The following is a 22,069-nucleotide window of genomic DNA, read 5'->3' as shown; positions in this document are numbered from 1 at the left end:
GATGAGGAGGCAGCCTCCTCTTCAAGAAGTGGGATCTTCAGTTCTAAAAGCATGCTTTTCGGAGAGAGAAAGAGATACATAGTGTCATATTTGGGGGTCCCTTCTCTCTTTTTTCTGACTAAAGTTGTAGCTTTCATTGGAGAGATAAAATTCACCATGTTGCTTCTTACAACTTTTTTACATGGAGCAGCTAGTTGTGTATGCCACCATTGCTCATGCCCTTACCGGTGGGATCAGTTTGCTCCGTTCATGATCGGCCAATCCAAAAAAAGATGAACCTTGTGTTGGGTGTTGGGAGCAGTAGACGTGTTGTGGTTGTGTGGGGCTGTGCGTGTTGACTATGATATCACGTTGGTAGTACTACTTCGTGGACCGTAGCAGTGCGCTCTGCACTTGGGAGGGCGTACGTGGTTGGGAGAGTGATACGCTCTGTTCACGGGAGTAGGTAAATGAGAGCGATGGACAATCCACATTCTGAATCTGGATGGCCGCAGATGCATCGCGACGGTGTCCTTCTCGCGGTTTGGTGAGCTTTAACCACCATGATATCCATATCACCCGCAAGGCAAATGGGAAAGGGATCAGGATGTACGGTTTTGGCTCGATGCGGAAAACTCAGGTTAAGCAGCTCTGGCGAGTACACTGCTGGGATCGCTATACGCATGGCTCGGTCCAGTGTTGCTATTTGCTCGCGCCGGTGGCCGTTGCCATGTCTCTGCCCTTTTGTGCAGTAACCAATTGCGACATTTTGTACTGTTGTGAGTGCAGGAACCTGCTGACACTTTCCGATACTAAAAGTCTTCACATACAGAAATCACACTTTATCATAGGTACAACACCAAGATAGTCTAGCTCAACTCAACATATTTGGACTTTGGTGGATAGAACCTGCGGCACCCTCCAGTAGAAACAAAAATAAAAATGTACTGCAACTCCACAATGGATTCCACCACTTGGTGTCAGGAGGTATCAGCTCCGCACCAACATATATAAGACGTGATAGCATTACTACAGTCTACACCACTCATTCTAGCGCCACCAACAACAGCGCACAATCTTGCTTTGCTTGAAGCACAAATGGCAAACAAAGACGGCTTCAACCAATGCATTAGACATTTAGACACAAACAGGGACTAATTTTCAGTGTTACATATAAACTGGTACCATTTCTCTGAACATATAAACTGATACAGTCCCCATACATAAATTCACACAATTAAGATTAATTCTTTGTACAGGACGACTGTATATGTCAGAAAGCCCTCAAAAAATTTGTTTACAATTTACTTTCCTCGCTATCACGGTAGTGGTACACCCGCTCAGAGTTTCCTGTTAGAGAACTTGCTCAGAGTATTGTGCACCTGTTTAGACCAAGAGAGGAGAAAATCCGCCTCGCCGAAGGCCACACGCGGCCAATAATGCCTGGCCTCTCTTCCTCGAAGGCATAATCTGGTTCTGCGCGCGGACTAGACTCCACGCTTCCATCTCTATCAGTACTTGTCACTGCCTCACTAGATCCTGCCGCGTCGCCCACGTTCTTAGCACCCTCTGATTCCGCACCAACTTCAGAAATCTCTCCTGGCTTCTTGTCAAAAAGTCCTTTGAACTGCTTCCTTGCCTTCTTTTCAATTTCCTTTGTTTACACAACAAATGTTAGTTACAGATTTTGAACGGTACGAGTTATTCATGTTTCGTTGTGTACCTGTTCCCTTTGTTTAAGTTTAAGAAGAGCAGCTGTAGCATCAGGCTCCGAAGACTTGTCGACGGTAATCATCTAATGATATGCAATGACATGTAGGTTAGAGTAGGGTTCTCCCAATCAAACATGGTACTGAAGTATGGTGCCACTGACCTTCTCAAAATCATTCTTTGCATCATCAAAGTCCCCACCTAACATGTATGACATTCCTCGGCGGTAAAGAGCTTTGACGTGCACAGGATTTGCATCTAGCACCTGTCCAAACAGAAGTTAATGATAGAACAATAGGACCATAATGCGAACCTTGTGCAAGCCCGTATTTAAATACTATCATCCAAACTTCTGTACTCCTGGACCAGTGTAGCAGATGTGGGTGGAGTTCAGAAGGTTAAGTGCAGAACTTAATCAAAGAGAGGATTAAGCAAAAATGCAAGCCCATATGACTCTTGAATCCCCCAACCCTAGTCCATCCAACATTTATCCAATGGTCATGTGATTGTTTTCATGGTAGCACCAACATGCATGACTGCACTACCTCTTCGATGTACTAAGGACAGAGCATTCTTTGTCTCTAAACCCCAATTATTATCTATTAGATTATAAATAGCCGCCAATAAACGAAGTTACACCCAATTTCCTCTTGAAAATTTACCTTATTGCATGCTTCAATAGATTTTCTGTATTCACCAATCTTCTGGTAGCAAGCAGCTACATTTAGATGTAGAGAATTCTGCATTCATAACAGCTATATTAGAAAACAGCAAGAAAGAGATGCTGCTAATCTGGACAAGTGTGGGAAAAAACGATCTAGAGACCAGCATGTTAAACGGTCTAAAAAGCTGAAAAATACAGGATCATACTCTTGAACTGGCAAAGATTTTTCCCTCTTCGTCATCTTGAGGATGCACGTGGTTATACTCCCGAAGTAACTGCATCATTAGAGGATAGATAACAAAATTCAGCAAATTATTAAAGAGCTTTTTTGGCATGGCTGGTCACATCTCAGCAACCCTTTATGTGCAAAGCAAGTTTTGGCAATGGTTTTCCATGGACACATGCATCGAATTGCATACTAGGTCTCGCTATCTCAGTGAATAGACAGAGCAGCACATAGGAATCTAGAAAGAACAAAAATGATGATCCCAAAGTCCAACTGTAAAATGCTTTTATGCAATAAAATGGGCATTATGAAGAACCTAGTTCTGCCAAAATAATAGTCAACTACAATAAGATACTCTGTACTCCAGCACATTTATCCCAACAAAACCACCAACAGTAGAGTATGCAAGAGCTCCAAGATTAAATGAAGTATTACTCTCATTATGGTTCACATCTCAATTTTCAAAGATGATCTGAGCAGCATGGGCTTGTTGGAATGGGCAGAAGCAGAACCTAACAACCTTACGCCTCAGGCCATAGAAGTTGTGACAGCCAGAGGTGCATATCTCGAGCCAGAGGTGCTCTAGGGTGCTGGACCTAGAGAGGGCAAAGGATTTTTGCGGAGCCAAGGGTAGCAAAAGAGTTTGGAGTGATCAGGGATGATGCGTGGAACACCGGCACAGGTGAAGAAAAAGGAATCATCTGGTAGAAGTAATTAAACTGAGGGACAATTAGAACCCTCAATGGCATGCTCATGCATTGCACTGGCACAAGTAAGGTTATAATAAGCATCAATTTATGCTATAACAAACTCAAACGACATATACCTTCTCGTATTTTGCCTTTGCAAGTTCAAATTTCCCTTCTTTAAATAATCTGTTACCCTGCAGAAGTGTTATATCAGTTGTTTATTATCCATAATATCCATAATAATAATGAAGTAGCAAATCACAATTATGAAGTTGCTTGAAACTCAGTACTGTTAAATGTAGGCTTGAAACTCTTGTTTTAAAGCCCAAAATTACTATAAACAAGAAGCTGATAATGACTCAAAACAAAGCACATGATTATCATCTGCTTATTTTAAACCAATTAACCATCTTGAGGCTTGCAAGACACTTGCCTAAAATTCATTTAACATGCTGATCTACCAAACAACATTCAAATAGCAGTTGAAACGGTATGTTCAAATAGAATAGAAAAAAATAGTAATTTTCAATTTTATCTCGTAAGTTCTTTCATATTATGAGAAAATTAGCAACATTCAAGAAAATAACTTAAGCTGTGTCAGCATACCGTGCTCTTAATTTTATCTGCCTCTTCCATGATTTCTTTGAAGTTCAAGCCAGTCCAATCCTGCATTCATATTAAGATCATGGGACAGAAGAGAGGAATATTCACTAGTAAAAATCATATGAAAATAATAACCAAAGAGGAAATATATATTATAAACAATAGAAATAATGCCATAGGTGAATTCTGTATTGAATTATGAGAAAATCCCCAAGATAAACCATTGGCATCTATCATGTGCAGATAAGCGACACAAGTAATACTTTTTACTAGTACTTTCTTTTGGTATTCATTAGAAGAGGAATTACAGATGCCCAAGTTGCCATAAACACCAACAAAAAATGGTTTGTATGCCATGCAGTTGCAGAACTCACCAGAATCATGCAACCGTAGATCCAAAACAAGCATTGTTGGACAAAGTTGGTGAGGGTTAAAAATTAATAGCAAAGCTACATCTGGTCACAAGCAGTGTCCACAATGGTACTATGACACCAGAAGAAGTAACAGAAAAACAAAAGGGTTTGCTACCTTGGGAACTTCAAATCCAAGTAGTTCAATTTCCCATCGAACATGAGCTCCTTCAGGAACATTCGCTGGCCTGTTGCAGTCATACCGGATTATTAGAAAGCTTCATTACAAGAAGAAAATAATGCTAGTATAAAGGTTGATACAACCTTGGGAATTTATCATATGCAAAATCTGGAGGGCAGGTGACAACAGATTTTTCACCAGGAAGCATTAGTCGAACACACATTTCAAATCCTTCAGGAACCTAAAGTGGATCAAAAGATCTGTTACTCTTCAATGAATTAGGATGAAACATATTTTAACATTCAATACTACAGATATGTATTTAAAGCTACAATATTTACCAGCCCTTCTCCGGAACAGAACTCCAATGGTTCACCATCATTATCAATTTTTGTATCATAAAATACCGACTTTGGTTCATCAAGGAGCATCCCCTTATAGTGAACTGTTAACAAGCTATCGTGAAGAGGACAATCCATAGGAAATTCACCTGATATTTTGGAGGAAAACAATGGAGCAAGATAAGCATGTAACATGGTATATATATATATATAAACGGGACAACTGCAAATAGGGATACTTAAAAGAAAGTAAAAAAATCTATTAGCACAAATGTGCTATTACATTTATTATACCATTGTCCTTGTTTTTTAGATCACCGCTAAATAAATTTTCTACTAATAAAGTGTAAAATCTTTAATTGGCGAAAAAAATCATGTATACGACACAAGTATCACAGTACACAAAGGACAAGAGAATACAAGAGCATTAAAAGATCCCAGTTAGCAGTAGGTGGACAATTAGAAACAAAGCAAAGTTTATATTATAGTTCTGGGAAAGATAAAGTTTGCACACAACACAAGTCAAAGTTGTTGAGATCAGAGGGACCGTAGGTAGTATGAACATGCAACAATGCACAAGGCTACCAACCTCTTCCATCAACTACACGTCGTTTTATGAGGCGGCCATCACCAAGCATATCCCTCACCTATTAGTACACCACACAAAATGTTAACGCAACTTTGTATGCTATTAGGCATAGCTATGGGCTAAGGCTAGAAGAAGAGCCCCCCAAAAGCACGGAGCACTAAGATTTCATAGGCTGCAATTCTAATTCTAAATTAGCAAATGTTTGATGGAAGTATCTAACAGCTAGTTATGACTGTACCTGAGTAAATTGAACAAGTTCAACCTCAAAATGAACTTCTTCAAGACCTTCAAGTTGTGGCATTAGTGAGGACCCTGTCAAATAGGTACTGCTAACATAAATAGTTGCTTTTTCCTTGCGTGCCATTGATCCAATTCCCATCTCAAGCCCTTTAGGTACCTAAACTAAAACAGTACAGAAAATATTGCATAACAAAGAGAAGTTAGAAGAATCGACGAGAACCATATAAGCCTTCTATGCATTTTAAATTGATAGAATCAGCAGACGAGTTCAAATTACACAAAGGGCATCATCTGCTAGATCTGAACTACTCAGAGAAGATGGGCCGAAATAATTAGCACAGTGAGCATCGTGTGTTCTCAGAGAAGTTGCAAACACTGACGCAAGTGTTTAGAAAAACAAATGATATATCTATATCTTGCATTCCTCTTAGTGCAATAGAATGTCAAAAAGGTATTCAAAAAGCATGTGATTAATGTCCTATGCTCCTACTACACACGTAACAAGAATGACACTGACCTCCGATTTACCCAGAGTAAAGAAATAGGGTCCTTCTTTACTTAGAAGAATATCTTTTCCATCTGCTGTTCTGGCTGTTATCCTGCAGATGATGAACAAAAGTTTCCTAGTTAAATTCATTTTTCATAAATAAGAACTCAAGATTTAATATAGCAAGGCAGCAGCAGTAGAAAGATAGTAATCCTTTTAGGGCTTCTTAAGTTAGTTTCCTTTAGGCCCCAGAGGGCCTGACATTTGGCTGTCATCAGGGCATCGTCTACCTCTTGGGACCAGGACCACCTAGAATAGGCTTAACTCCCCCATACATACCATGTCTTGCTGCACTTAACAGATATACTCCCTCCATCCCATGATATAAGATGTCATTTGTTCTAATAACATCTTATATTATGGGACAGAGGGAGTAGCAATTATGGCAGGGAAGGAAGATGAGAAAGCAGGCATGACTACCAGACAAAAGTTCTGGACAAGGGTAATTTAGACACAACACCCTGAAAGCACCCACGTCTTGCTCTTCACACCAACATGGTGTAAAAGACGCTATTTCTGTTTCATTTTCTCTAAACAACGCAATAAGAATTGCACCTTGTTTTACTGATAGAGCTCAATTAAGTTATTTAAAAGCCTGAAATATGAAATATGCTATAGCCAAGAAAACAAAAAGAGCGGTATACTCTAACCCACTGGGCAGGAGATAGTTGTATCTTCTTCGCACCTTATGTGAACCAAGAGTTTGCCTCCGATCTGATGATGTCTACAGGGCCAGGTAATGCTGGGCTATCATTGCAAAAAAATATGTTCTCCTTGGCATCCAAATCAACCAAGCAGTAAGCTGGATGATGGGGCTTGTTCGGTGCCTTGTCACGGAGGGAGTAACCCTAACTGCTGATTTCCACCAGTCGACAAATTCTCTGACATTCACCAGAGGTGGCACCGGTGATCTTATCCACGACAGCAACTTGAACTAAACCAGGCACGAGATGTCGCAGTTGACGAGCGCGTTCTTCCTTATCTAAGAGTTTATTTTGAAGAAAACTATAAGGGAAACCCCAATAACAGAAAACACAAATTATTGGCCATAAGAACTTGAACCGAGAAGGCGGGATTGCACATCCACTCCCCCAGCTGAGCTACATATTGTCTTGGTGATATGGATATTAATGTCAATTGATCAAATGCAACTTGGCATGTAACCCTCCCCTTCTTTTCTGTGCAAATTGGTCAACTAGATCATTTCAATTTTTTCAGTAATTAATTACAGACGTCAACTACATATAGCACTTACAGGTACAAGAGAGAATAACAACCACAGAGAAAGAAAATTTATGGACTTATGCTGCAAGAGCACTGAACATAACTCATTTGAAAAACAATTACCGTGCCGTCACTTCATATGGTTCTCTAGGTGTTTCCCATCCCTTGCCTTCGTCAACTATCTGCCACATCAAAAGGACAATGATCAGCTTTCCCTGGTCCTGAAGTATCCGCAGGATCTGCTATCATTTACTTGACCACTTCTTGCAAAACAAACAAAAAACCAGTCTAACATGGATAGCAGTTCAGAAATCTAAAACTTGATAGTTAAATCTTTTAACTGTGCTAACTTTGCAAAGCATGAGAACTATCTAACAGATACCCTAAGCATGAAGAAAATAACAATTTGAAATCCTAACCGCATAGAACTTAATGTATTTGCAGGAATCAGTAAGGACAGTCTCTTTACCTTCTTTACAACTTCTAAATCCTCAGATATTACCTGAAGAGGGAGAAAACAAGAGTTAGTAATCTAACCAAATGTAGGAAATAATATTTTGATGTGCCTGATTGGTACTCTACACGTTTCATTGAGTATTATGTCATGTAATTAAGAAATCAACTATCTTCAGACAGAAAAAGAAAGGGAGAAATTTGTACGGCTTGTTTGCATGTTCCAGTTAACTCGATAGCTTCCACGGTGGATGCATCTTATGATCAATATTATTTATGAAAAGATAAATACAACTCACTGTTATTTTAAAACAGTTTTTTATGTCGTACGCATGCATTCGTTTGTGAGATATATTGGTTCCATAAGAAAGATGGTAACATAATTAATCAGTAACCAAGAATGCAGTAAATAACAACAATGTTTTTGCATGGCAATAGCAGAAGACGCATACAAGAACAAAATCTTGCATGTTATCCAAGAATTGCATTGGTTGGGGTGGGGGGGGGCTTTGGACGCCTAGGCACCTAAAGCTGTTGATTTTCCAAGGCGGAGGGGAGCGCCTAGATGCCTAAGCGAGTTATAGTCATTCATATGAATACTAATTTGAAGGGATAGGTATTGCTAGGAGGGACAGGCAAATAATAGAGAAAGCTTTAGTCTCCTCGCACATCCAATAGGCCTTAGAGCATCTCCCGTGACAAGGAAGAGTCTCAGCAGCACTCATTGCTATGAAGATGGCATACGAAATCACATGATAAGGCATGACAACAGCTGTATTAGATGCATATTATGTTGCACACAGCATGTTAATTAACATACAATTATACAACTTTTCAGATATCATATCATACTGAAAAAAGTATTAAAAAAAAGGTTGGAAATGGTACCACCACTTTGCCATCATGATACTGAATATAGAGCATCTCATACTCAAGCTACAACAAGACTAACCTTGGCTTTAAAGAAATCCAACATCTCAATCTCGAACTGAAGTTCATCATCTTTTGGGAAGCCATCTGGAGTTGCAACCGGACAATCATCCTCCGCATAGTGTATTTTCGGCTCCATTTTGAACTGAAAAGATAAGATGTTTGTACATTTGGGACATGTGTATTTGAATCATTGCATTCTCAGAAAATGAGTCCCTCTAGAACATCTTTGTTATCAAAATTCACATTTACCATAGCAATTTCACCCTTCAGCATGGTTGGAAAGCCTTCAGCAAAGCCAAGGATCATTTTGCTCCTTCCTAAAACAAATCTGAGTGGGACTCCTTTACCTGTTACATAGTAACAATAAAAAAGATGATTAGTGCTCCAGTACCATGAACAGACTACCAAAACAAACAAGACAATGGTATCATTGCTGATAAATTCATGGAACTGTAAATCGTAAGATCGAACATCTTATCACGTCTAATATGTTGTAATGGAGGATGAAAGGGAGCATATGGCTACTGCTTGAAGGATTAACAAGCAAAGATACTTTCTCCGGGTCGGTTTAACAGGCGCGCACGCAGTTTAAGACAAAGTTTGACCATTAATTTGGTCAATACAAAATAAATTATATGTCTACAAAATCTATAGTGTTAGATTTATATTTAAAGAAGGTTTCCAATGATATAATTTTTGTGACATACATTCATATTTTATTGACCAAAATAATGGTCAAAGCATTTTCTTAAACTATGTGCGCACTTGTTAAACCGATCTGGAGGGAGTACATATCATTGAACATTTTTTTCTCTTTATTCGCTGCATGCACAAACGTTCATGCCACAACTACTAAAAATGACTTTTGTATCATACTATCACCATGGCGTTCAATTTACAACCAGGACCATAACAGAAGAATGAAAACCTGTTGATACTTGAAAACTACACGCGCAATCTAAAATTCTGAATATGCCCTCTTCATCATATAAGAGAGGCTTCAAAGTGTGCCAACTGTAAGATGGCTACCAAAGAACTAGATTCCCTACAAAGATAAGAATCGGTCGAGTCTGAAGCATCCTGATGGTGTTTGAAAACTAAAAAGAAATAGATATGTAGTGTCAAGTGGGAAGAAAGTTGCCTAATCACCTCCATGTTCCCTTCTTGTAGAATTTACAACAATGCCACCCATGGTGCGAGTAGTGCAATGAAGTATGACCTGCAAGACTAGAATTAGCAACAAAAAAAAAAAAGACCACCAAATGTCTCCATGTCTCATATAAAAAAGAAATCAGTGTTTGCCTAACGAAAGGTCAAGAGAGACATCAAGAGGGCCCTGAGCATTTGAACATAACAGAAATGACTTTGTCTAAATTATATGGAGTGCTGAACGGCCGATTCTTATCTTTGAACATAACACTTGAGCCATGAATAGATAGGATCATCCTTTTTAACTGACTTTATGGATATTGCACAAACTGATGTCACTCAATAAACTAGAGTTAAAGGATTTCCTTAGTAAATACTATGTAAGCAGATGAGATCAGAAAAAAAAAATGCATGAAAGGCTTCCAGTATTAACTGATGTAAAATTGGAGATAGTCCTTGCAAGAATATCATTGGAGTTGTAAAGCTACCAGCCAGAAAATGTATGTTTAGCCTCAACAAACATGTGTAGGTCATCACATCACACTGGGCAACTGTTACTAGATACTCTCATTTCAGTTCAATGTACTTACTTAGTTCAATTGTTCATAAGTTCGACTAAGCAGTTACTAGCTTCTATCAAAACATTCTGCAGCAAATGAGCTTTGTAACGAAGAAAGAAAACTAGTCCCAACCTGATCTCCGTCTGCAGGGGTGGCGTCGCCACTGCCTGACCGTATAACCGCCTTCATCAAGCTCCCAGGGGTAAGCTTCTCCCTCCTGCAGCACAAATTAACATGGCGTGAACAAAACTCACTCATTTGCAGCTTTGCTCCTTACGGACTACAGTACACCAAGTAGCTAGATGAACGAAGAAAGAACATGCGCAATTCTACCCCCGAAAAGGGGGGAAATGACTAAAACGGCCGTCCAGCGAATTCTGACGCCAATTCGTGATTGATTTCATAGTCGCGACGAGAGGAGAGGGGGTAGGAATAGCGCTGACCTCTTCTCGGCCGCCTCCTCTGCGGGCGATTTCTTCTTGGCGGCAGCCGGCGGGGGGTCGTCGTGGGACATGGCTGAAGCTTCCGGAACAGCGGCTCGCCGGCGGCGTGGAGATGGTTGTGATGCGGGCCGGGGGAGGGGATCGATCTATCTACTCTCTAATCGTGTGCGTTAGTGCGTGCTTGTGTGTGATTAATGGCGGATGTGAGCAGTTGAGCAGTTGCGGTAGAGGCAGCGCTGCTCACCTAGACTGGCTTGGACTTGGATCACCGCCGTCAACGGGCGGCGGAGAGTCCAAGGGGAAAAAATCGCGCTCCGGTGGACTGGCTTCACAGGCCTGGGCCTCCATGCCAAACCACTGAGCACGAGCCCACGGCTCACGGAGACATAAGGGGCCGATCCAAATCAACGATGCGTGGCGCTGTCCGGCCTGACGACAACGCGCGCAGCAGCGCGATCCATTCGGTCCGCTGGCAAGTTAGCCCACGCGCAGGAGAAAAAAAAATAGCGTGAGGTTTAAAAAACGCTCGAAAATTTGATAAAAATTTCATTGATTCAACATAATTTACATGGTTTAAAAATAAAATCTAAACTAATTTAGGTGTCGCCGCCTTCTTCGTCGTTGGAGGCGAGGTCGATGAAGGGCGGGGGGCGCCCACACCTGTTGCGCCCAAGCAGGGATCTCCGCTGGCAGCGTGTGCTGCGGAGGCGGTGGCACGTACTGCGGAGGAGGTGCGACGGTGTCGGTGGCGGAGGCGGTGGAACCTCCTGGTCGTCCCACGCCGCCTATGGTGGCGCGTACGGTGGCAGCGGTGGCAGCGAGGCTACGTGCTCTGCCACCATGGACAAGAGCTAGACGATGTCCTCATACCCTGGCCAGTTGGCGTCCTCGTCGGCCAATGATGCGGCCATTGCGCCGGCCATGGCCACGTCCTTGTCGTAGTTGCCGGGGACGACGTCCTCCAGCTTCACAGCAGCTGGAGGCATGTCCTCATCGTCGGCGACCTCGTTCTCGTTTTCGGGCGTGTCGTCATCGGGCGTGAATTCCCGGCGGCCGCGGATGACCCCTCTCGTGCTCCCAGGCGAGGAACGCCCGCCAGAAATCCTCCCGCCGGTACACCTCCTGGTGCTGCATCGCCGGCGGTGAAAGGACACGGATGCCGCATAGAGGGGGTGAATAGTCAGTTTAAAACTTTTACGATTATGGCTTAACAAATGCGGAATAAAACTAGCGTTTAATTTGTCAAGCACAAAACCTATGTAACTATGGTTCACCTATGTGCACCAACAACTTATGCTAAGCAAGACAAGCACATATGTGATAGCAAGATATATAAAATTTCAAGCATGAAGGCTATCACAAAGTAAAATGCATAAGTAAATAGCTCGGGTATAGGAATAAACAAGGTGAAGCGGAGACGACGCTCCCGAAGTTCACACTCTTGCGAGTGCTACTCTCCGTTGGAGCGGTGTGGAGGATAAATCACTTCAAACGCCACGAAGGTCTCGCCATATTCTCCCCGGGCCTTCCCACCAAAAGGGAAATTCTTGATCCACTATGGAGCCTTAAGGGTGGTCACCGAACCTGCACAAAGCTTCGGGCAATCTCCACAACTTAATTGGAGTCCCCCAAGAAATTCGCCACAAAGGCTTCACAAAGCTTGAGGAATCTCCACAACTTAATTGGTGGCCCCAAGAATACCACAAATACCACTAAGTCGTCTAGGGTTCCAAGAACCCAAGAGTAACAACCTCCTCACTTTCACTTCCACGAATCACCATGGAAAACTCAAACTGATGCACCAAATGCAATGGCAATCACCACAAAGATGCACAAGTCCTTCACTCTCAAATTCCAACAAAGCTTCTAAACCTATTGGAAGAATAAGAGAGGAAAAACAAAGAGGAGAACACAAATAACTCAAAGATCTAGATCTAGTATGTTCTCCTCACTTACAGAGGATATTGGTTGGTGGAAATGTAGATCTAGATCTCCTCTCTCTTTCCCTCAAATGGGGGCAAGAATCATGGAGGGATTGAAAGATAGAGCAAGCTTCTCAATATCAACAATGGAGGAGGGAGAGAGTAATAGAAGCAACTAGCCCAAAGAGGAAGAAGGGGGTCTTATATACCCCTCCCAATGGAATATGACCGTTAGGGACCTCCCGGGCCGGATTATCCCCCCCCCCCCGGATTCAAAAAATGGCTAAGGACTTTCAGTGTGACGGCCCTGGATACACCCCCACATTATTGGCGGATATTTTGTACCCGGGCCGGATTATCCCCCCCCCCCACCCCGAAAACTGGCAGAAACATCAACACGAGAATGGCCATCCGGACTCTGATTCGATGGTCCTGGGCTCGTAAGAAAGAAAGAAAACATATCAAGACCAAACCTTAATCTTGCGCATTCCACTTGATCTTGATGATGATGATCTTAATCGCAACAAGGTGGAACGCCTTTCTTGATTGTGCTTGCTTGTTGAAGTATTGCGAGTGCTCCCCCATAATCCACTATGGGAGAGCTTCTTATTCTGTGCATCTTCACATATCCATGATCACCATATGAATGTCAAGCTTCAAGCATATATGATCTATTTGATATGTCTCATCTTGAACTTGCACATCATTTCTTTTTTTCTTCTTTCTTCATTATGTTGATGTATTCAAGATACACATGAGAGATCACTTAATCTTCTTCTTCAATACATACTTGTCACTTGATCTTCGTCAATTTCTTATTATTTCAACCTTGAAGCCAACATATGGTTGATACGTCTCCGACGTATCGATAATTTCTTATGTTCCATGCCACATTATTGATGATATCTACATGTTTTATGCATACTTTATGTCATATTTATGCGTTTTCCGGAACTAACCTATTGACGAGATGCCGAAGGGCCGATTCTTTGTTCTGCTGTTTTTGGTTTCAGAAATCCTAGTAAGGAAATATTCTCGGAATCGGACGAAATCAAGGCCCAGCATCCTATTTTTCCACGAAGCTTCCAGAACACCCGAGAGTCGCCAGAGGGGGGCCACTGGGCCCCCAGATGACAGGGCGGCGCGGCCTAGGGGGGGCGCGCCCCCCTGTTGTGTCGTCGCCCCGTCAGCCTTCCGACTCCGCCTCTTCGCCTATATAAAGGTCCATGACCTAAATCTTCGATACGAAAAAGCCACGGTACGAGAAACCTTCCAGAGCCGCCGCCATCGCGAAGCCAAGATCTGGGGGATAGGAGTCTCTGTTCCGGCACGCCGCCGGGACGGGGAAGTGCCCCCGGAAGGCTTCTCCATCAACACCACCGCCATCTTCATCAACGCTGCTGTCTCCCATGAGGAGGGAGTAGTTCTCCATCGAGGCTCGGGGCTGTACCGGTAGCTATGTGGTTAATCTCTCTCCTATGTACTTCAATACAATAATCTCATGAGCTGCCTTACATGATTGAGATTCATATGATGATGCTTGTAATCTAGATGTCATTATGCTAGTCAAGTGGGTTTTACTTATGTGATCTCCGGAGACTCCTTGTCCCACGTGTGTAAAGGTGACGAGTGTGTGCACCGTGTGGGTCTCTTAGGCTATATTTCACGAGAATACTTATTCACTGTTATGAATGGCATAGTGAAGTGCTTATTTATATCCCTTTATGATTGCAATGTGTTTTGTATCACAATTTATCCGTGTGCTACTCTAGTGATGTTATTAAAGTAGTTTATTCCTCCTGCACGGTGTAATGGTGACAGTGTGTGCATCGTGTAGTACTTGGCGTAGGCTATGATTGTGATCTCTTGTAGATTATGAAGTTAACTATTGCTATGATGATATTGATGTGATCTATGCCTCCTTTCGTAGTGTGAAGGTGACAGTGTGCATGCTATGTTAGTACTTGGTTTGGTTATGTTGATCTGTCATGCACTCTAAGGTTATTTAAACATGAACATCGAATATTGTGGAGCTTGTTAACTCCAGCATTGAGGGTTCGTGTAATCCTACACAGTTAGTGGTGTTCATCATTCAACAAGAGAGTGTAGAGTCTAGCATCTATTTATTTATTCTGTTATGTGATCAAAGTTGAGAGTGTCCACTAGTGAAAGTATGATCCCTCGGCCTTGTTCCTAAATACTGCTATCGCTGCTTGTTTACTGTTTTACTGCATTTGTACTTCCTGCAATATTACCACCATCAACCACACGCCAGCAAGCACTTTCTGGTGCCGTTGCTACTGCTTATATTTATTCATACCACCTGTATTTCACTATCTCTTCGCCGAACTATTGCACCTATTAGGTGTGTCGGGGACACAAGAGACTTCTTGCTTTGTGGTTGCAGGGTTGCATGAGAGGGATATCTTTGACCTCTTCCTCCACGAGTTCGATAAACCTTGGGTGATCCATTTAAGGGAAACTTGCTGCTTGTTCTACAAACCTCTCGCTCTTGGAGGCCCAACACTGTCTACAAGAATAGAAGCACCCGTAGACATCAAGCTATTTTCACGGCGCCGTTGCTTGGGGAGGAAAGGTAAAAGGCACTCATACTCCGGTCCCAGGTAAAGTACTTTTCTGGCGCCGTTGTGTGTGTGCTTGAAGCTATTTCCTTTAGATCCTGCAATTGCATCTTTTTGTTTCTTGTTTACACTAGTTTGGCATAATGGACAACAATGAGCTTCTTATTCTATTTCCTGATTTAAGACATGGATGGTTTGATGCGAAAATTAAAAAACCCATGGAACATATTAGTATGAACACTTTGAATACCATTGTTGCTAATGATATAGAAAGTTCTAAGCTTGGGGAAGCTGGTTTTGATGAGCATGATCTTTTTAGTCCCCCAAGCATTGAGGAGAAAATTTACTTTGATGATACTTTGCCTCCTATTTATGATGATTATAATGATAGTAGTCGTTTAGTACCGCTTTGTTATGGAGGATAAATTTGATTATGATTACAATATGCCTCCTATATTTGATGATGAGAATAATAATGATAGCTACTTTGTTGAATTTGCTCCCACTACAACTAATAAAATTGATTATGCTTATGTTGGGAGTAGTAATAATTTTATGCATGAGACTCATGATAAGAATGTTTCATTTGATAGTTATATTGTTGAGTTTGCTCATGATGCTACTGAAAGTTATTATGAGAGAGGAAAATATGGTTGTAGAAATTTTCATGTTACTAAAATGCCTCTCTATGTGCTGAAATTTTTGAAGCTACACTTGTTTTATCTTCCTATGCTTGTCACTTTGCTCTTCATGAACTTGTTTATTTACAAGATTCCTATGCATAGGAAGCATGTTAGACTTAAATTTGTTTTGAATTTGCCTCTTGATGCTCTCTTTTGCTTCAACTACTATTTCTTGCGAGTGCATCATTAAAGCTGCTGAGCCCATCTTAATGGCTATAAAGAAAGAACTTCTTGGGAGATAACCCATGTGTTTATTTTGCTACAGTACCTCTATTTTATATTTGTGTCTTGGAAGTTGTTACTACTGTAGCAACCTCTCCTTATCTTAATTTTGTTGCATTGTTGTGCCAAGTAAAGTCTTTGATAGTAAGGTTCATACTAGATTTGGATTCTTGCGCGATTCTGATTTCTTTCTGTCACGAATTTCGACCTGCCTCTCTGTAGGTAGCTCGGAAAAATATGCCAATTTACGTGCGTGATCCTCGGATATGTACGCAACTTTCATTCAATTTGGGCATTTTCATTTGAGCAAGTCTGGTGCCTCGATAAAATCCATCTTTACGGATCATTACTGTTTTGACAGATTCTGCCTTTTATTTCGCATTGCCTCTTTTGCTATGTTGGATGAATTTCTTTGATCCATTAATGTTCAGTAGCTTTATGCAATGTCCAGAAGTGTTAAGAATGATTGTCTCACCTCTGAACATGTTAATTTTTATTGTGCACTAACCCTCTAATGAGTTGTTTCGAGTTTGGTGTGGAGGAAGTTTTCAAGGATCAAGAGAGGAGGATGATATACTATGATCAAGAAGAGTGAAAGCTCTAAGCTTGGGGATGCCCCGGTGGTTCATCCCTGCATATTTCAAGAAGACTCAAGCATCTAAGCTTGGGGATGCCCAAGGCATCCCCTTCTTCATCGACAACTTATCGGGTTTCTTCTCTTGAAACTATATTTTTATTCGATCACATCTTATGTACTTTACTTGGAGCGTACTGTGTGCTTTTATTTTTGTTTGTGTTTGAATAAGATCTGATCCATCATGCTTGTGTGGGAGAGAGACACGCTCACGTTGGTTCATATGAACACATGTGTTCTTAGCTCATAATGTTCATGGCGAAGGTTGAGCTGCTTCGTTAATTGTTATATGGTTGGAAACGGGAAATGCTACATGTGGTAATTGATAAAATGTCTTGGATAATTTGATACTTGGCAATTGTTGTGCTCATGTTTAAGCTCTTGCATCATATACTTTGCACCTATTAATGAAGAAACACCTAGAGCTTGCTAAATTTGGTTTGCATAATTGGTCTCTCTAAGGTCTAGATAATTTCTAGTAAAGAGTTTGAACAACAAGGAAGACGGTGTAGAGTCTTATAATGTTTACAATATGTCTTTTATGTGAGTTTTGCTGCACCGGTTCATCCTTGTGTTTGTTTCAAATAACCTTGCTAGCCTAAACCTTGTATCGAGAGGGAATACTTCTCATGCATCTAAAATCCTTGAGCCAACCACTATGCCATTTGTGTCCACCATATCTACCTACTGCATGGTATTTCTCCGCCATTCCAAAGTAAATTGCTTGAGTGCTACCTTTAAATTTCCATCATTCGCCTTTGCAATATATAGCTCATGGGACAAATAGCTTAAAAACTATTGTCGTATTGAATATGTACTTATGCACTTTATCTCTTATTAAGTTGCTTGTTGTGCGATAACCATGTTTCTAGGGACGCCATCAACTACTCTTTGTTGAATATCATGTGAGTTGCTATGCATGTCCGTCTTGTCTGAAGTAAGGGAGATCTACCACTTTAATGGTTAGAGCATGCATATTGTTAGAGAAGAACATTGGGCCGCTAACTAAAGCCATGAATCATGGTGGAAGTTTCAGTTTTGGACATATATCCTCAATCTCATATGAGAACACTAATTGTTGCCACATGCTTATGCATTAAAGAGGAGTCCATTATTTGTTGTCCATGTTGTCCCGGTATGGATGTCTAAGTTGAGAATAATCAAATGCGAGATTTCTCCTTAGATCTTTGTACAGGCGGCATGGAGGTACCCCTTTGTGACACTTGGTTAAAACATGTGTATTGCGATGATCTCGGTAGTCCAAGCTAATTAGGACAAGGTGCGGGCACTATTAGTATACTATGCATGAGGCTTCCAACTTGTAAGATATAATTTACATAATACATGTGCTTTATTACTACCGTTGACAAAATTGTTCGTGTTTTCAAAATGAAAGCTCTAGCACAAATATAGCAATCGATGCTTTCCTCTTTGAAGGACCATTCTTTTACTTTTATGTTGAGTCAGTTCACCTATCTCTCTCCACCTAAAGAAGCAAACACTTGTGTGAACTGTGCATTGATTCCTACATACTTGCATATTGCACTTGTTATATTACTCTATGTTGACAATTATCCATGAGATATACATGTTATAAGTTGAAAGCAACCGCTGAAACTTAATCTTCTTTTGTGTTGCTTCAATACCTTTACTTTGATTTATTGCTTTATGAGTTAACTCTTATGCAAGACTTATTGATGCTTGTCTTTAAGTACTATTCATGAAAAGTCTTTGCTTTATGATTCATTTGTTTACTCATGTCATTTACCATTGTTTTGATCGCTGCATTCATTACATATGCTTACAATAGTATGATCAAGGTTATGATGGCATGTCACTCCAGAAATTATCTTTGTTATCGTTTACCTGCTCGGGACGAGCAGGAACTAAGCTTGGGGATGTTGATACGTCTCCGACGTATCGATAATTTCTTATGTTCCATGCCACATTATTGATGATATCTACATGTTTTATGCATACTTTATGTCATATTTATGCGTTTTCGGAACTAACCTATTGACGAGATGCCGAAGGGCCGGTTCTTTGTTTTACTGCTGTTTTTGGTTTCGAAATCCCAGTAAGGACATATTCTCGGAATCGGACGAAATCAAGGCCCAGCATCCTATTTTTCCACGAAGCTTCCAGAACACCCGAGAGTCGCCAGAGGGGGGCCACTGGGCCCCCAGATGACAGGGCGGCGCGGCCTAGGGGGGGGGCGCCCCACTTTTGTGTCGTCGCCCCGTCAGCCTTCCGACTCCGCCTCTTCGCCTATATAAAGGTCCCTGACCTAAATCTTCGATACGAAAAAGCCACGGTACGAGAAACCTTCCAGAGCCGCCGCCATCGCGAAGCCAAGATGGGGGGAGGAGTCTCTGTTCCGGCACGCCGCCGGGACGGGGAAGTGCCCCCGGAAGGCTTCTCCATCAACACCACCGCCATCTTCATCAACGCTGCTGTATCCCATGAGGAGGGAGTAGTTCTCCATCGAGGCTCGGGGCTGTACCGGTAGCTATGTGGTTAATCTCTCTCCTATGTACTTCAATACAATAATCTCATGAGCTGCCTTACATGATTGAGATTCATATGATGATGCTTGTAATCTAGATGTCATTATGCTAGTCAAGTGGGTTTTACTTATGTGATCTCCGGAGACTCCTTGTCCCACGTGTGTAAAGGTGACAGTGTGTGCACCGTGTGGGTCTCTTAGGCTATATTTCACAGAATACTTATTCATTGTTATGAATGACATAGTGAAGTGCTTATTTATATCCCTTTATGATTGCAATGTGTTTTGTATCACAATTTATCTGTGTGCTACTCTAGTGATGTTATTAAAGTAGTTTATTCCTCCTGCACGGTGTAATGGTGACGGTGTGTGCATCGTGTAGTACTTGGCGTAGGCTATGATTGTGATCTCTTGTAGATTATGAAGTTAACTATTGCTATGATGGTATTGATGTGATCTATGCCTCCTTTCGTAGTGTGAAGGTGACGGTGTGCATGCTATGTTAGTACTTGGTTTGGTTATGTTGATCTGTCATGCACTCTAAGGTTATTTAAACATGAACATCGAATATTGTGGAGCTTGTTAACTCCGACATTGAGGGTTCGTGTAATCCTACACGATTAGTGGTGTTCATCATTCAACAAGAGAGTGTAGAGTCTAGCATCTATTTATTTATTCGTTATGTGATCAAAGTTGAGAGTGTCCACTAGTGAAAGTATGATCCCTAGGCCTTGTTCCTAAATATCTGCTATCGCTGCTTGTTTCTTGTTTTACTGCATCTGTACTTCCTGCAATATTACCACCATCAACCACACGCCAGCAAGCACTTTTCTGGTGTCGTTGCTACTGCTTATATTTATTCATACCACCTGTATTTCACTATCTCTTCGCCGAACTATTGCACTGATACGTCTCCGACGTATCGATAATTTCTTATGTTCCATGCCACATTATTGATGATATCTACATGTTTTATGCACACTTTATGTCATATTCGTGCATTTTCTGGAACTAACCTATTAACAAGATGCCGAAGAGCCGATTCTTTGTTTTACGCTATTTTTGGTTTCGAAATCCTAGTAACGAAATATTCTCGGAATTGGACGAAATCAACGCCCGGGGTCCTATTTTGCCACGAAGCTTCCGGAAGACCGAAGAGGAGTCGAAGTGGGGCCACGAGGCGCCGCCACCATAGGGCGGCGCGGCCACCGGCCCGGCCGCGCCGACCTATGGTGTAGGGCCCTCGTGTGGCCCCCACGTTGCCCTTCCGCCTACTTAAAGCCTCCGTCGCGAAAACCCCGGAACGAGAGAGCCACGATACGGAAAACCTTGCGAGACGCCGCCGCCAATCCCATCTCGGGGGATTACGGAGATCTCCTCCGGCACCCTGCCGGAGAGGGGATTCATCTCCCGGAGGACTCTTCACCGCCATGGTCGCCTCCGGAGTGATGAGTGAGTAGTTCACCCCTGGACTATGGGTCCATAGCGGTAGCTAGATGGTTGTCTTCTCCTCATTGTGCTTCATTGTTGGATCTTGTGAGCTGCCTAACATGATCAAGATCATCTATACGTAATACTATATGTTGTGTTTGTCGGGATCCGATGGATAGAGAATACCATGTTATGTTAATTATCAAGTTATTACCTATGTGTTGTTTATGATCTTGCATGCTCTCCGTTATTAGTAGAGGCTCCGGCCAAGTTTTTGCTCTTAACTCCAAGAGGGAGTATTTATGCTCGATAGTGGGTTCATGCCTCCATTGATACAGGACGGTGACGAGAAAGTTCTAAGGTTGTGTTGTGCTATTGCCACTAGGGATAAAACATTGATGCTATGTCTAAGGATGTAGTTGTTGATTACATTACGCACCATACTTAATGCAATTGTGCTGTTGCTTTGCAACTTAATGCTTGGAAGGGGTTCGGATGATAACTCTGAAGGTGGACTTTTTAGGCATAGATGCGGTTGGATGGCGGTCTATGTACTTTGTCGTAATGCCCAATTAAATCTCACTTGTACTTATCATGACATGTATGTGCATTGTTATGCCCTCTCTATTTGTCAATTGCCCAGCTGTAATTTGTTCACCCAACATGCTTTTATCTTATGGGAGAGACACCTCTAGTGAGCTGTGGACCCGGTCCATTCTTTTATACTTGAAATACAAATCTGCTTGCAATACTTGTTTCTTGTTTTCTCGCAAACAATCATCTTCCACACAATACGGTTAATCCTTTGTTACGGCAAGCCGGTGAGATTGACAACCTCACTTTGTTTCGTTGGGGCAAAGTACTTTGGTTGTGTTGTGCGGGTTCCACGTTGGCGCCGGAATCCCTGGTGTTGCGCCGCACTACATCCCGCCGCCATCAACCTTCAACGTGCTTCTTGGCTCCTCCTGGTTCGATAAACCTTGGTTTCTTTCTGAGGGAAAACTTGCTGCTGTGCGCATCATACCTTCCTCTTGGGGTTCCCAACGAACGTGTGAGTTACACGCCATCATGCACCTATTAGGTGTGTTGGGGACACAAGAGACTTCTTGCTTTGTGGTTGCAGGGTTGCATGAGAGGGATATCTTTGACCTCTTCCTCCCTGAGTTCGATAAACCTTGGGTGATCCACTTAAGGGAAACTTGCTGCTG

General features: G+C 41.9%; 1 protein-coding gene across 1 annotated transcript; it reads right to left on the bottom strand.

The window, feature by feature from the left end:
* Nucleotides 1-1,153: 1,153 nt before the first annotated feature.
* LOC124702493 (peptidyl-prolyl cis-trans isomerase PASTICCINO1) lies at nt 1,154-11,143 on the bottom strand. The gene is made up of 20 exons (XM_047234635.1): nt 10,882-11,143; nt 10,571-10,655; nt 9,879-9,948; nt 8,979-9,076; nt 8,749-8,871; nt 7,813-7,845; nt 7,467-7,525; nt 6,090-6,171; nt 5,571-5,729; nt 5,333-5,390; nt 4,744-4,892; nt 4,546-4,643; nt 4,400-4,469; nt 3,875-3,934; nt 3,406-3,462; nt 2,560-2,628; nt 2,352-2,429; nt 1,853-1,954; nt 1,703-1,774; nt 1,154-1,633 (listed from the first exon to the last, which is right to left on the bottom strand). The coding sequence occupies exons 1-20, from the start codon at nt 10,950-10,952 to the stop codon at nt 1,346-1,348; spliced, it is 1,881 nt and encodes a 626-aa protein (XP_047090591.1). The 5' UTR covers nt 10,953-11,143; the 3' UTR covers nt 1,154-1,345.
* Between the last annotated feature and the right edge of the window lie 10,926 nt (nt 11,144-22,069).

The sequence above is a fragment of the Lolium rigidum genome, chromosome 3, assembly GCF_022539505.1.
Source record: "Lolium rigidum isolate FL_2022 chromosome 3, APGP_CSIRO_Lrig_0.1, whole genome shotgun sequence".
In the NCBI taxonomy this organism is placed as follows: domain Eukaryota; kingdom Viridiplantae; phylum Streptophyta; class Magnoliopsida; order Poales; family Poaceae; genus Lolium; species Lolium rigidum.
Note: the sequence above shows the minus strand (reverse complement) of the source record. Positions and strands in the feature narration are given on the sequence as shown.

Excerpts from the sequence above, each read along its gene's own strand:
- LOC124702493 (XM_047234635.1), bottom strand. The coding sequence starts at position 10,952 with ATGTCCCACGACGACCCCCCGCCGGCTGCCGCCAAGAAGAAATCGCCC. Across the intron at positions 8,872-8,978 it reads TGAAGGGTGAAATTGCTATG|TTCAAAATGGAGCCGAAAAT; the intron begins GTAAATGTGAAT and ends TTATCTTTTCAG. Across the intron at positions 2,430-2,559 it reads AAATCTTTGCCAGTTCAAGA|AATTCTCTACATCTAAATGT; the intron begins GTATGATCCTGT and ends TTATGAATGCAG.